The sequence below is a fragment of the Anguilla anguilla genome, chromosome 12, assembly GCF_013347855.1.
Source record: "Anguilla anguilla isolate fAngAng1 chromosome 12, fAngAng1.pri, whole genome shotgun sequence".
NCBI lineage: Eukaryota > Metazoa > Chordata > Actinopteri > Anguilliformes > Anguillidae > Anguilla > Anguilla anguilla.
In genome coordinates this window covers 10,625,554-10,638,000 of record NC_049212.1, presented here as the reverse complement: position 1 = coordinate 10,638,000, position 12,447 = coordinate 10,625,554, and the positions used below count along the sequence as shown (strand labels likewise).

General features: G+C 44.2%; 2 protein-coding genes across 2 annotated transcripts; both read right to left on the bottom strand.

The window, feature by feature from the left end:
- Positions 1–5,783, bottom strand: LOC118208965 (collagenase 3-like). Its single transcript, XM_035383984.1, has 10 exons — positions 5,601–5,783; positions 4,219–4,463; positions 3,644–3,792; positions 3,061–3,186; positions 2,773–2,934; positions 2,056–2,305; positions 1,769–1,899; positions 1,375–1,534; positions 683–786; positions 1–256 (listed from the first exon to the last, which is right to left on the bottom strand). The coding sequence occupies exons 1-10, from the start codon at positions 5,715–5,717 to the stop codon at positions 153–155; spliced, it is 1,548 nt and encodes a 515-aa protein (XP_035239875.1). The 5' UTR covers positions 5,718–5,783; the 3' UTR covers positions 1–152.
- A 950-nt stretch (positions 5,784–6,733) lies between these two features.
- mmp20a (matrix metallopeptidase 20a (enamelysin)) lies at positions 6,734–12,447 on the bottom strand. Its single transcript, XM_035384288.1, has 9 exons — positions 12,281–12,447; positions 11,812–11,960; positions 11,506–11,637; positions 10,688–10,849; positions 10,259–10,373; positions 9,540–9,682; positions 9,056–9,212; positions 7,898–8,001; positions 6,734–7,615 (listed from the first exon to the last, which is right to left on the bottom strand). Exons 1-9 carry the CDS (start codon positions 12,430–12,432, stop codon positions 7,515–7,517), a joined length of 1,215 nt encoding a protein of 404 aa, XP_035240179.1. The 5' UTR covers positions 12,433–12,447; the 3' UTR covers positions 6,734–7,514.

Sequence of the window (12,447 nt, the reverse complement as noted above, 5' to 3'; positions counted from 1 at the left end):
CTAATATGAAGGAGTTTATTATATATACTTTGAGGTCAAAACATTACATTTCCAAATGCAGCGTAATAGCTTTTGATTATTTATTCATACGGCGAAACTGATCAAAATGTCCAGAATTCACACAACTGCAAAACACCGATGGAGAATATGGTTTAGTAGCAGTCCAGCCAGCCATAGTTTAAAAGAACACGGATGATTCTTTTTGTGCGGTAGTGGTACTCAGTCTGTCGTGGACCATCAGAGAAATAAAGGTAACCTGTAGGATATATCAAAATGCAGGATATATCAAAACAAGGCCTTACACATGAATGCTTTCTTCTTTTTTTTTCAAACAACAGGTCAAACAAACATAGCAGCTGTCTGGTTGAATTGTCCTGGGTTGAAAATCATTCACAGAGAAATACCAGTTTACAATGGACTATGTGCACTCTCTTATAAGTTAAGGAACACAGCATTAAGTATAAGTATATACATCATTTTGATAACTAATTAGTCTCTAGACTAATTGTCCGAGCATGTTTGAATGATGTATAGAGAGTGTGAGAGAGATATTGTATTGAAAAAATTGAAAACTAAACATAAAAAAAGATATTTTAACCATTAAAAATTCCCTCCTGTCAATTTATCTGACATAAATTTACCTCTTTTTTAAGTTTGTGTATACAGTAATATATGTGCTTACCATAGTTCTCAAAGGCAGCATCCACCTTTAATCCAATTCCAGGGAAGTCAAAAAATATGTATCGAGGATATCCTGGATCCATCTTGCCTGTTGTCTCATCATAACTGCAACATACGCCAGGGGTCCATGATCAATACCAGAGACCAGAATCAACATACAGTACATCTGAAGTTGAACATGCTAAATCCACACAGTATTTTTTAAAATTTTGCCAGGACTGTCAAGAGACTAAGGATTTATTGTTTGCATACTTTCCTCCTCAGGGAAATTGGTAGTAACACTAATGGCAAACTATTGTGCTCTCTAAAATCTAAACCCTCACCACAACTTCAGTAAAGACCAAATGCAGAGTGGTCAATTTTCTGTAAGACACAAACCTATGGCAGGAAATCCAGGGAGCAATAATGTATACAACTTTATATCCATACTTTTTTCTTCTTTCACTCAATTTGGAATGCCAAATCATGAAGAGTAATCGGCATAAATGTCACTGTTAGCACTGTTTTCTGGTCACAAAGTGTTCAAAACAGAAGTGTACTGACAAAAATACCAAGGACTTTAACCTGCAGACCTTTAAGGGACCAAAGTCCATTACTATTTAAAAATGCAAAGCATGCCATGATGTGAGCGTGTAAAAAGCCCAGCATGTAAAGCAGGAGACGTGAAACATGAGGGTACTGAGCGGGGCTGACCTGTAGTACTGGTTGTTGACAAAGAAGAGGGTCTTTCTGGTTGTTGACAGATGGACAGCTGCATCGATCTTAGTCACCGAGGAGGGGAATCCAAGGGTGGATATGGATTTGGGGTAACCGGGGAGGGTTCTGTAACCTTTTACTCCCCAGTATTGATTGCCTGCAAACAGCAACATTTAATTAATTTATTTTTTAATGAGAGAATATCGAACATCAAGGGTACGAGCACAAGTGTATCTAGAAATTATGTTTATAACTATTTGTATTTTGTGGGAGCGGTATGTTCGAATTTTCTGGATTGTTACCTCACAGACGCTAGAAATATTTTTTTTAAGTATGCACAGATGTTTCTGATTTCTCACAGTTGAATGTGTGGAGGTTCGGTGTGCCGTACCTTGAAAAAGATAGGCAGTGTCCTTTGTCCTGATTTCATAAGCAGCGTCGACGTAACTAATCTGAGGCCAGGTCTGTTTCACTTGCCTTAACCTCACCCCGGTGAACCAGGTACTTTTCTTCCAGAAGTATCTGCAAGTCAGCATCGTGAAATAACAAAAATATTCAAAACAAAAATACATTTTGGGACACGGCTACATTTGGCATGGGGTTTTAGGAACAGCTGTGTGAGTAATACGCGACTTTTTCTTTGCTACGAAGCTGTGAAGACATTCGCACGCGACTCACCCGTTCTTGAAGAAATAAAGCTCACGTCTGATGGTTGTGGCAGCATCGAAAACCAGGTCCCGACTGCACTGCTCATCTTTCGGATTGGGCCCGGGGACTGGTCTGGGATCTGGTTTGGGATCTGGTTTTGGATCTGGTTTGGGATCTGGTTTGGGATCTGGTTCTTCGGGTTCTTCGGTATCTGGGTCCGGTGATGGTTGAGGAACTGGTTCAGGCTTCGGCTCAGGTTTGTCTGTTGGTGTCCGTGACCCTTAATAGAAGTAAAGAAAAGGTGGGGGGGGGGTGTAATTGTATGTTAGCGCTTCCTAAAAGCAGCCCAAGGGCCCATGGGATACCTGCCTTATAGGAGTGCACACGTTTTTGCTGCAGTGCTCCTGGGGTTTGGGTACTGGTGGCGCAATGGTAATTCCAGCGGGACAAACGGTCATTACAAATTGGGAAAAAGTGGGAAAATGTTTACGCAAGATTAAATAAACACTCGGAACCATTAACGATAGCCAGTGAGTACATCTTCACTCATTGAATCATGTAAGAGTACCTAAGAAAGAGTTTATAAGTCTGTTATAGAAAGTCCTTCTTCGGTGGGGACCAAGGTCTTTGACTGAAAGGAGTGGGCTGCACTGTTTGGTAGGGAGGCCGGTGTTTACGTTCTGTTTGGGCTTTGCCGGCTAACGTAGAGACCATAGACTTCATGCATGCGTAATGGCGTGTATTTACCATACAAAGCCTGGACTCCCGCCTTGTCATCGTCCGGGAGCTTGTATCCGTTGGTGTCCACATACTGATAGGTGGGGAACATGAGCGCCTTCCGGTCCCGCGAGTGATCCAGTCCCAGGGCGTGGCCGAACTCATGAGCGGCCACCAGCAGGAGGTTCACACCTGTGCGCGTCGCGGCATTGGGAAGCAGTGTTGGTTGGGCCATAGCGCTGGGACTAAACTCAACCACTGCGCCCCCCCCCCACACACACACACACAACGAATTGGGTCGTGCTATCTGGGTCTTACCTCTGCGAGTCAGAGTCCACCCCTCATCCTCATCAAAGTGTGTGTCCCCTCCCTGGTTCCGTCCCGGCGAGTTGGCATGGGCAAGAACCCCACTGGGGCCGTCGAAGGGATAGAAGTCCCCATGATCTGATTTGGAGAAAAAAAAACGCAGGATAGACTTTTTATGCACTTGGCCTAGAACAGGGGTTGCTAATCCTGGATCTGAAAAACAAAAAGTTCTGCTGGTCGTCATAGTTACTGAGCGCTTAATCATTTAGTTAAAGTCAAAAGTCTGCATACATTTGAGGTTGTACTGAATGTGCAAAATTGCCAATCGGTATTATTTCTTCAGTCAAGATGAGCCTAAAGATTTAAATTGGTATTAACATCTTAGCATCTTATCTCTCCTCAATAAATAGTCACCACAACTTCATTATAGACCATCTGCAGAGTCACTAATTTATGGCAGGAAATCCAAGAAATAATGTACATTTTAGCAACTTCATTTAGAACGAAAACCAGTAGATCCTCGAGGACTGGACCAGACCCCCCGAGCGAGCGTAAATCAGAGTGCTGGTTTGAGCATGGGGGGGTCCGTACTCACCACCCCCTTTGAAGAGGATCATGATGTCGGCCGTGCCGCTCTGGATCTGCTGAAAGTTGAGTGGCGTGACGTCGCTGTACAGCTTGAAGGCCTTGGCCAGGGTGGTGTCCACCTCACTCTGGCTCAGATCCCGCGTGTACTGGGTAATTCTGGGGAATGTTTCATTTTTTTAAGTCAGGCTGCCAAACAATATCTAGCCATCCAATGAAAGTAGGGTTGCCTGAATATCAGTGAAAAACATGTTTCTTTTAAAATGATAAGTAATCTGCAGGAAATTCTGGGTCCAAGAGGAATCAAGGATTTCAAATACAGCCAAGATCAGAAGTGTAATTACACTGATGTGTGGCCTGTCACTTCTGTTAAAGATGCTGTGTATCAGTAATTAGCTAATTGGAGGGGCTTTCAGGAGTTTCGATGAATCCCTCAGTAGTTATGGCTACTGTCCTTCACTGCTACTGTCTTTTATAGCAAAGATTATGTTTTTTCCAGGCAACTGAATATGAACCAGCTACTTCATTTCAGAGTTCTTGCAAGCAGAGGCTGAAATCTGGAATATTTAGTTCAAAACGTTCTACCTGTAGGTGATGGTGGTCTTATCCCATTTCGGCTTCCCGTAGAAGTGCCCATATCTTGAGATGTCTGAAACACCACACCTGGACTGGTTCATTACCTCCAGGGTTTTTTTGTCCAGTTTACCAGTCACCTCCAGTCCAAAGAAGGACTGCATGGTTTCTAGATCATTCTTAAAGTTCGACACTGAGATTCTCCTCCCTGTTGAGTTTGTGGTCCCCACATCGCGGTAGAACTGGGACAGGTAGTCCTGCAAGATAAAATCAGCCGCAGTTGAACGTAAAGCCGGCTACATCCGATGGTGTGAAAATTGAAGGAAACAGGGTTATGACCATGGTTTGAGACCTGTTTTTGTAAGCTGAAGGCCACATACAGCTAATCAGAGCTCTGCTAAGAATTTGTCAATCCAATCAGATTTCTTGATCCTGTGATGTTCCCTCAGCATTTATATCTGAATCTATCTTTCATTTCAGCAAACATGTATCCATGGGCAACAAGCTGATTAGTGCATCCATGAAAATAGATAATATAAATCCATGCTGTGATAAAGGTATTTTCAAGTGACGTTGCACCACAGGGAGAAGCACAAACAAAACCAATCAATAGCACAACGTGTGATTATGTCAACCACAGAGTGCACCAGGACTAACTGAGGTACAGTTAAACATAAGAACTGAGAGGCTGCTCATAAGAAGGGTAACGGTGAGCCTGCTCAGAAGCTGAGTAAGCCCCCCTGCAGCTCCGACACCCAATTTCATCACTTGGGGGGCACGAATCAAGGGGAGCTCGGGAAGAACTGCCTGGCATCCCAAAATCACAGAGAGAGGTCTGACAGGGGTGTGGGCATTTAAATCACCCTGTATATTAAGAAAAGCCATTCCAGCTGGAAACCTCCAAAGGCTAGCACTCTAAGGAACTCAGCCCAAATGGAGAGAGTCAAATAGGCTTCTGACAGGTCAAACAGCAGTTAAGCCTGTAATCTCCTTGTCTTGTTTGTATTGTATTAAATTCTATGTTCTAATATTGTTCTTATGATTTGCCTAGAAACATTGTTTCTATGTTCAATATTTTATTTTTTTAATTATTATTAATGTAAGGCACTGTAAATTTCTCTGGATAGTTATAACATTACTAGTGTTTACTACAACTGTCACTGCAAATACTTATAACAACGATAACCATTATTATTGTAATAAAGTGTGTAAACTGTCTTAATGTAAAATAACAGCTGTAAAATCAATTTTCTGCACAGACAATATCCAGCTCACAGTATATGCCCACATACCTTCCCCTTTTTAAGCCCTTTTTGTGCCCTTCTGCAGAAAGCTGGAAAGAGGCGGAGGTGTGGGAAATGAAAGGCAGAGGCAGAGGTGGAAAAGCAGGTTACCTCAGCAGCCTTCTGGTCCTCCACGGAGGGAGCAACATCGGGACCGGGGGTGGGGGCCGCACGGCACAGCCCCAAAAAGAGCAGGGCCAGCAGAGAGGGAACGGTGCAGAGGGCCATGGCTCCAGAGAGGGGACGAAGGCCTGCCCGTCGTCTCCCTCCGTCCGGCTTTATATGCTACATCGGGGACAGGGGTGGAGGGGTGTGAGCTCCCTCTCACACAGGGGGACCAGAGCCTGTGTTTGAGTGGGGGAGGGTTGGGAGGGGGGGGGGGGACAGTGTTCCTGCAAACATCAAACAGATAGGTCCCTACCCTCAGAGGGAGGGTTTGGGAGGGGGGGGGCAATAATAGTGGTGTGTTTGTGTATGTGTGCACGCGTGTGTCTGAGTGTGTGTGTGTGTGTGTGTGAGAGTGTGTGTGTATGTGTCTGTGTGTACATGTGGGTGTGTGTGTGCTTGTGCCTGTGCTTGTGTGAATGTGTATGCATGTGTCTGTGTGTGTGTGTGTGTCTGCAAGAAAAATAGTGTGCATGGTATGTCTGCACAAGAGAACATTGTGTGTGAGCATGAGAGAGATAGAGTATTTGTAAATGGCAGAGTACATGTTTGGAAGAGAAAGAAATACTTTGTGTAAATATGTGCAAAAATCAGTTCAGACTATGTGCGTGACTATGTGATTAGTGTGTACTTACATCCAAATCAGTGTGTGTGTGTGCAAGTGTGAGTACAACCAGGTGTTTTCGTCTGTGTGTGCATGTGGGCGTGGGAGAGCAAGAGAACAGAGAAAGATTTATTTAATCTACTATCAAGCTAAATGGTGGAACAGTATGTTCACAAACAAACAGCAGTCAATATAATGATAGTGGAATCCTCCTCCATTTTGGTCCAAATCTTAAATCAACAGATCAAAGTGCATAATTACACTGGGAGCAGAACTGCTGATGCAACTAACTAATGGTGAAAGATCAGGTCTAACCCAGGACTCTGCAAACACTACAGATATTTGACTGGTGCCACATATCAGGATCAATTGCCTGATAACATCCCAACCATCCCAACAGCAAATTCCTGCCTCCTGTGTTTTAACCTCTGGATTCTATCAATAGTTTCAAGTAACTCTTAAATGCCAACATTAATTTGACTGACAATTAAATACCATTGTTTATTTTTTTCACAAACATGTTTTGCAAATTCAGCAATCATAATGATTAACAAATAATTACTTATGAATTAAAAATTAACACTGATTGAATCCAGCCTGATATTCAGTGTTCCTGGATTAAATGTTTATAATTAATGTGAACATTCACCAAACCATTATTGAAAGCAAATGTTCCATTATATCAGTGAATAACAACTGTTTGATGCCTGTACTTGCATTTAAAAAGACCGTATCGGTTGAAATTCACATTTGACATTGGTTTCATTAAATAACAATATTTTTAAAAGAGTTATATAACTGTTTTAAAGTACTGGGAATTACATATATCTGTGCTTTATCGAGGAAAGGCAATTACAAGCAAAAAATAATGCTCTATTTACAATTCACAAGTATGTTTTATGTTAAATAAAACATTTGTTTCAGTTTTCAGCATATTCTAAAGTTAGCATGAATTGGAAAATGAAACACAAGTGTCACACTGGCCTTTCTCACAGTCATACAAACGTAAGGTTAAACACATGAAAATTCAATGAGGCTACGTAAGAAACATCAATGTTAAAGACACAGTCGGCCTTTATTCCCAACTTGTTGTATACAATATAGGGCCTTTGGTCTTTGGTCTTTGTGCTAATTCAATAAAGAGCTCCCTCTCTTTTTTACATTCGGAGACATATTGATTTAGTTTCCTCCATCATGTCCTGTGCGTACGTCCACTGCATCCCGTCCGTCCGTCTGTCTCTCCGTCCTCAGCGCCATCAGCACCCCAGCCACGCGTTGGCCTTCACGGTGTAGACCACACGTCTCTTCTTCACCTCATATTTATACGCCTTCGCCCCACTGAACAGGTGGATGTAGCCTTTCGAGGGCGAAACAGACAGTACGATTTCACAATCACACGCTGAGCATGCCGCAAAATGCCTACCATACAAATAAATGTCCTGAAAGTCATTTCCTCACGCTCATTCCAGTACGGCGTGACCACTATGGTGGTTTAAATATTACAAAATCATTGTCTGTGGCGTTTATATGTACAAATTGTGTTCGAACACCTATAAACCCACTTGGTAACATGCATACGTGTTAGCCTAACATGATTTGACACACAGCACCCTAATTAGGCTGGTTAGGTTTAACGTACCTGACAGTTCAAAAGCTGCATCTATCTTCCCTCCAATTCCCGGCCAGTTTGTGGCAATACTCTTCGGGAACCCCGGATCCATGACACTCTTGTTTTCATCATACCTGGACACAGATTGAGAAAACAAACTTTAGCGGGCTAGATCCATCAGTGAATTTTATAATCCACTGGTGGGACGTGTATAGATAACACAGGAAATTCTGTAAATAGCATGGACATCAGCAGGCTTTACTTACAAGTTACGCAAGTGCGTGAAAATGCTGACTGTTTTACAAATCTTTTTTGTGTGTGTGTTATGCACACTAGCAGGATGTTCTACGGCCCTCTAGAGGCTGTCAGAGTAGCGTTTTCACTGTCAGGTGAGTTTAGCGTGTGGGCACACCGCTTACTGTACAGTATCTGCAAAGCCTCTGTCTCATTAATTGTATTTTGACTATTTTGTGATAAATGTTGAGGCATACATCTGTCCAGAGGTGGAAAATTAAGATTTCAGAAAGTAAAAGTCCTCCCCAGTATTTTGTTCCAATCACTTTGATTTGCTAATTAGGATTAATAATCCAATTCTTAAACCAGGAGGTAGAGCTAATTAATGAAATCAGTTGGGTGAGTCCATGGATGGAAGAAACACATGGTAGGACTTTTACTTTCTGACCGGTGGACTTTCCCCCCTGTCTGAGAACCTCTGTGTTAACAAATGCCCAGAGCGCTCTGAATCAGTAGATGCCCAAGCAAGTCAGTGGTTAAACGTCCCCTGTGTTCAGTTTCGCGTGATATAGGCCTTCTTGTCTTTTGTTGAATAACCTAGCTCAGAAGGTCCATGAGTTAAACCATTTTTGTGTAAATGAGCAAAGCATTCGGCTGTTATCTCAGTGAATCAGTCACTGTTGAAACATGTCAGACAAATTGTTGCCAAGCATTCAGTGAGCTATTCTTTAATCTCACAAATTTTGTTCTGTTCATTTCTTTAGGAGAAGACTCGTGTATAAAACTTGTTTTGCTTCCGTGTAATTAGCAACATGCAGACAAAATCAATAGATTATATAAAACATGAGTAAAATCGTTATAAACAATAACTTACACTTAATTCAAATTGCCTACTACTGTATATGTAATACTGTACTTTTCAATTTTGATATGTTAAACACGCTTATACTTTACCTGTAATAGACATCTCCCACAAAGAAGTAAGTCTTTCCATATTCTTCCATGTGTACAGCAGCATCTATTTTCCGGACTCTCTTTGGGAAACCAAAGTCGTATATGGAGCCATAATGGCCCCGCGTGTTCAGCTGTTGCACCACCCAGTATTTGGGGCCTGAAAACAAACAGGGCGAGAAGCTAGACGCTGATGAGAACCGGTAATCGCACCCGGAAACTCGCGAGAAACTGATGACCTCGTCAGATTTAGAAAACCCGCCAGCGCTCCACAAACGCACGCGCGCCGCCAAGCGGAACATGGGTCTCGCTACCGGCGCACGCTCCGCGTCTGTTTCCTCCGTTTCGGAGGTCTATAGCGCAGACGCTGCCAGGTACGAGGGTTATTATTAGCTGAGGGTGTGGGGTGAGGGTCAGAGATTTTCGCTTAATTCCAGCCTGGAGTGTGTTGTAAGAGTTAAGTGGTGCCTTGAAGCCCATACTTTACCCGTGAAGAGGTAGCTCACGCCCTTAGCAGGGACGCTATAGGCCGCGTCCACAGGTGAGCTTATGCCGGGCAGGTAGCTGCTGCTCGGGCCCTGTCTCAGTCTGTTGCGCTGCCCCGCCCAGGTCGTTCGCAGCCACACGTACCTGCACAGGTGTAAACCGTCAGGCGGCACTGAAGCATGCTGGGTAAGAACCTGGGAGCCAGGCACACATAAATGCCACCTTTCCACAATCTTCGTTCCTTAAACAAACTTTGAGAGTCTGACAGTGTATTTATCATTTGGCAAAATTTGAAAAAACAAAACATTTTAAATAAATTTCAATTTCAGAACTTAATTTAGGTAACCTGTACCACAGTACCAAAGGAAACAATAAGCAGCAGGGGGTTCTGGGTAATGTAAACAAATGATCTCTATCTGTAGTTTCACCTAAGAGCAGGGAATGGAATCCCAGGTCCTGGAGTGTCACAGATGCTTCTACATTTTCTTCCGTCCAAACTCTTAATTACATCAATTATTTTACTGAATTAATCAGGTGATTATTTGCTGGAATTACTCACAATTTCACTGTTCAGTCTTGGTTGTCTCCCTATGTATAAAAAGCATAATCTCAGGAAGATTATTGAAGCATAATTTGAAGATTACCAAACCAAGACAGAGCTCAGCAGTACATTACTTCTGATATTTAAACATATCTGTAAAGAGTGGTCCCTGTGCGTACCTGTTTTTAAAGAAAACCCTCTCCTGTCCAATCAGTGCCACTGCATCAAAGGATAAGTTAGGGTCGCACTTGTCAGGAGTCGCCGAGGTCTGCTGTTTCCTGGAGTTCGGGGACCCTTGGGAAAGAGAAATAAACACTTGTTTCTTCAACATTCATTTTCAAGGCCAGAGTGAGCTATAAGCTGAACACCTGTACAATGGCGTGATCCAGACAAGAACAGCTCAACACAAACATATAGAATGTAGGTTTGGGTTTGGATAGAGCAGACCAGCAGTTTTAAGGGTGAGGAGGATTTATTTTATGCCCCTGTAGTGTGTAGTTTAATCAAGAGCTCAGTGGCAGTGTGCTGGGTTTGAAAACACAAATTTCACACTGCCACCTTGGTATGATTATATGATTATATAAACCCTTCTCCTCCAAACCCCATACCATAGAGAGCCTGGATGCCCAGAGTGTCGTCCATGGGCAGGGTGTAGGGGGCCACGTCGTTGTATCTGTAGCTGGGGTACATCAGGGCCGAAGGGTCCCTGGAGTGGCCCAGACCCAAAGAGTGTCCCAGCTCATGAGCTGCCACGGTGAAGAGGTTATACCCTAAAAACAGGCCACCGTGGAGAGGTTATACTCTAAAAACAGGCCAGGGTGAAGAGGTTATATCCTAAAAACAGGCCACCGTGGAGAGGTTACACTCTAAAAACAGGCCAGGGTGAAGAGGTTATATCCTAAAAACAGGCCACCGTGGAGAGGTTACACTCTAAAAACAGGCCAGGGTGAAGAGGTTATATCCTAAAAACAGGCCACAGAGTGAAGAGGTTATACCCTAAAAACAAGCCACAGAGAGAGAGGTTATACCCTAAAAACAGTTCAGAGTGAAGAGGTTATACCCTAAAAACAAGCCACAGAGAGAGAGGTTATATAAATAAATAAATACAATTAAATGGAGTTACAAATATTGAATGGGATATTTTTACCTTGACCTTAATTGTAAGAAATTAAATTAAGGGTAAGAAATTCTGTAAAGATATCCAAAGGTATTTCAAAACTGAGATTCATATCTCAAACATACCTGCATATAGAACCCTGTAACTCAAAACTATTTTATGCTGCATGTCACAACGAGGACTAAAAACGCTCGAGGTTTCCGCAGCAATTACTGCTGCGAGGTGAAGCTGATGAGCGGGTGCATCTGCATGACTTAGCGCCACGGCGTGCGGTCCTGCCGGGCCCACCGCGTTAAAGGCGCGCCCTACCGTATCCGCGGTGTCCCACGGTCCAGATTTCGTCCTCGTCGAAGTGGATGTCCCCGCCCATGTCCTCCCCGGGTTCGAAGGCATGGGCCAGCACCCCCTTGGGCCCGTCGAACGGGAAGTAGTCTCCGTGATCTGTTAATGGCGGGGGTGGCGGAAAGGGGCAATATGAGGTGACGATGGCGGTGTTTGACGCACAGTTTGCGGGCTCTGATTGGCTCGCACGTCTACCAACAGCGGTAAAGAGAGCCGCGCTGGTGGGTTACCGCCCCTCCCCCCCGCCCCCAGAGCCCCCCCCCCCCCACCCACCTCCAGAGCGGAAGGAGATCACGATGTCGGCCTTGCCGCGCTCCACCTTCAGGAACCGCAGCGGCGCGGCGTCGCTCCACACCTTCAGCGCCGTGCGGAAGGAGGCCTCCACCTGCTCCCTCCTCAGGTCGGGTGTGTACTTCTCTATCCTGAGGGGGAACGGAGGGAGCACTTTAATACGCAGCCAACGCAGCATTCATCACTAATCAGTGTCGGGAATCAGGAAGTTAAATTAACAACTCCCGCGGTAAAGGTGTTTGGAACTAATTTCCATACATTTAAATACAAAAACGATTATGGCTTCAATAGATTAGAAGAATACTGCTTTGATAATGGTAGTCCCAGCAGATGTACCATGAGATAACCACAGTTGCCACGGCAGCATTTGTTCTGGTAGTTTTCAATCAACCAATCTGCACGTGATGGTGTGGGTTTCCCTGGCAGTGGGTGCGGGAGGTGGGGAGCGCACCTGTACGTGATGGTGTGGTTCCTCCACCTGGGCCTGTCCGGGTGGAAGCTGTAGTTCTCCACGTCGGGAACGCCACACCTGGCGGTCCTCATCTCCGCCAGCGTCGGCCGGTCCAGGCGCCCCGTCGCCTCCAGGCCGAAGAACTCCTGCATCTGGCGGACCGTGTC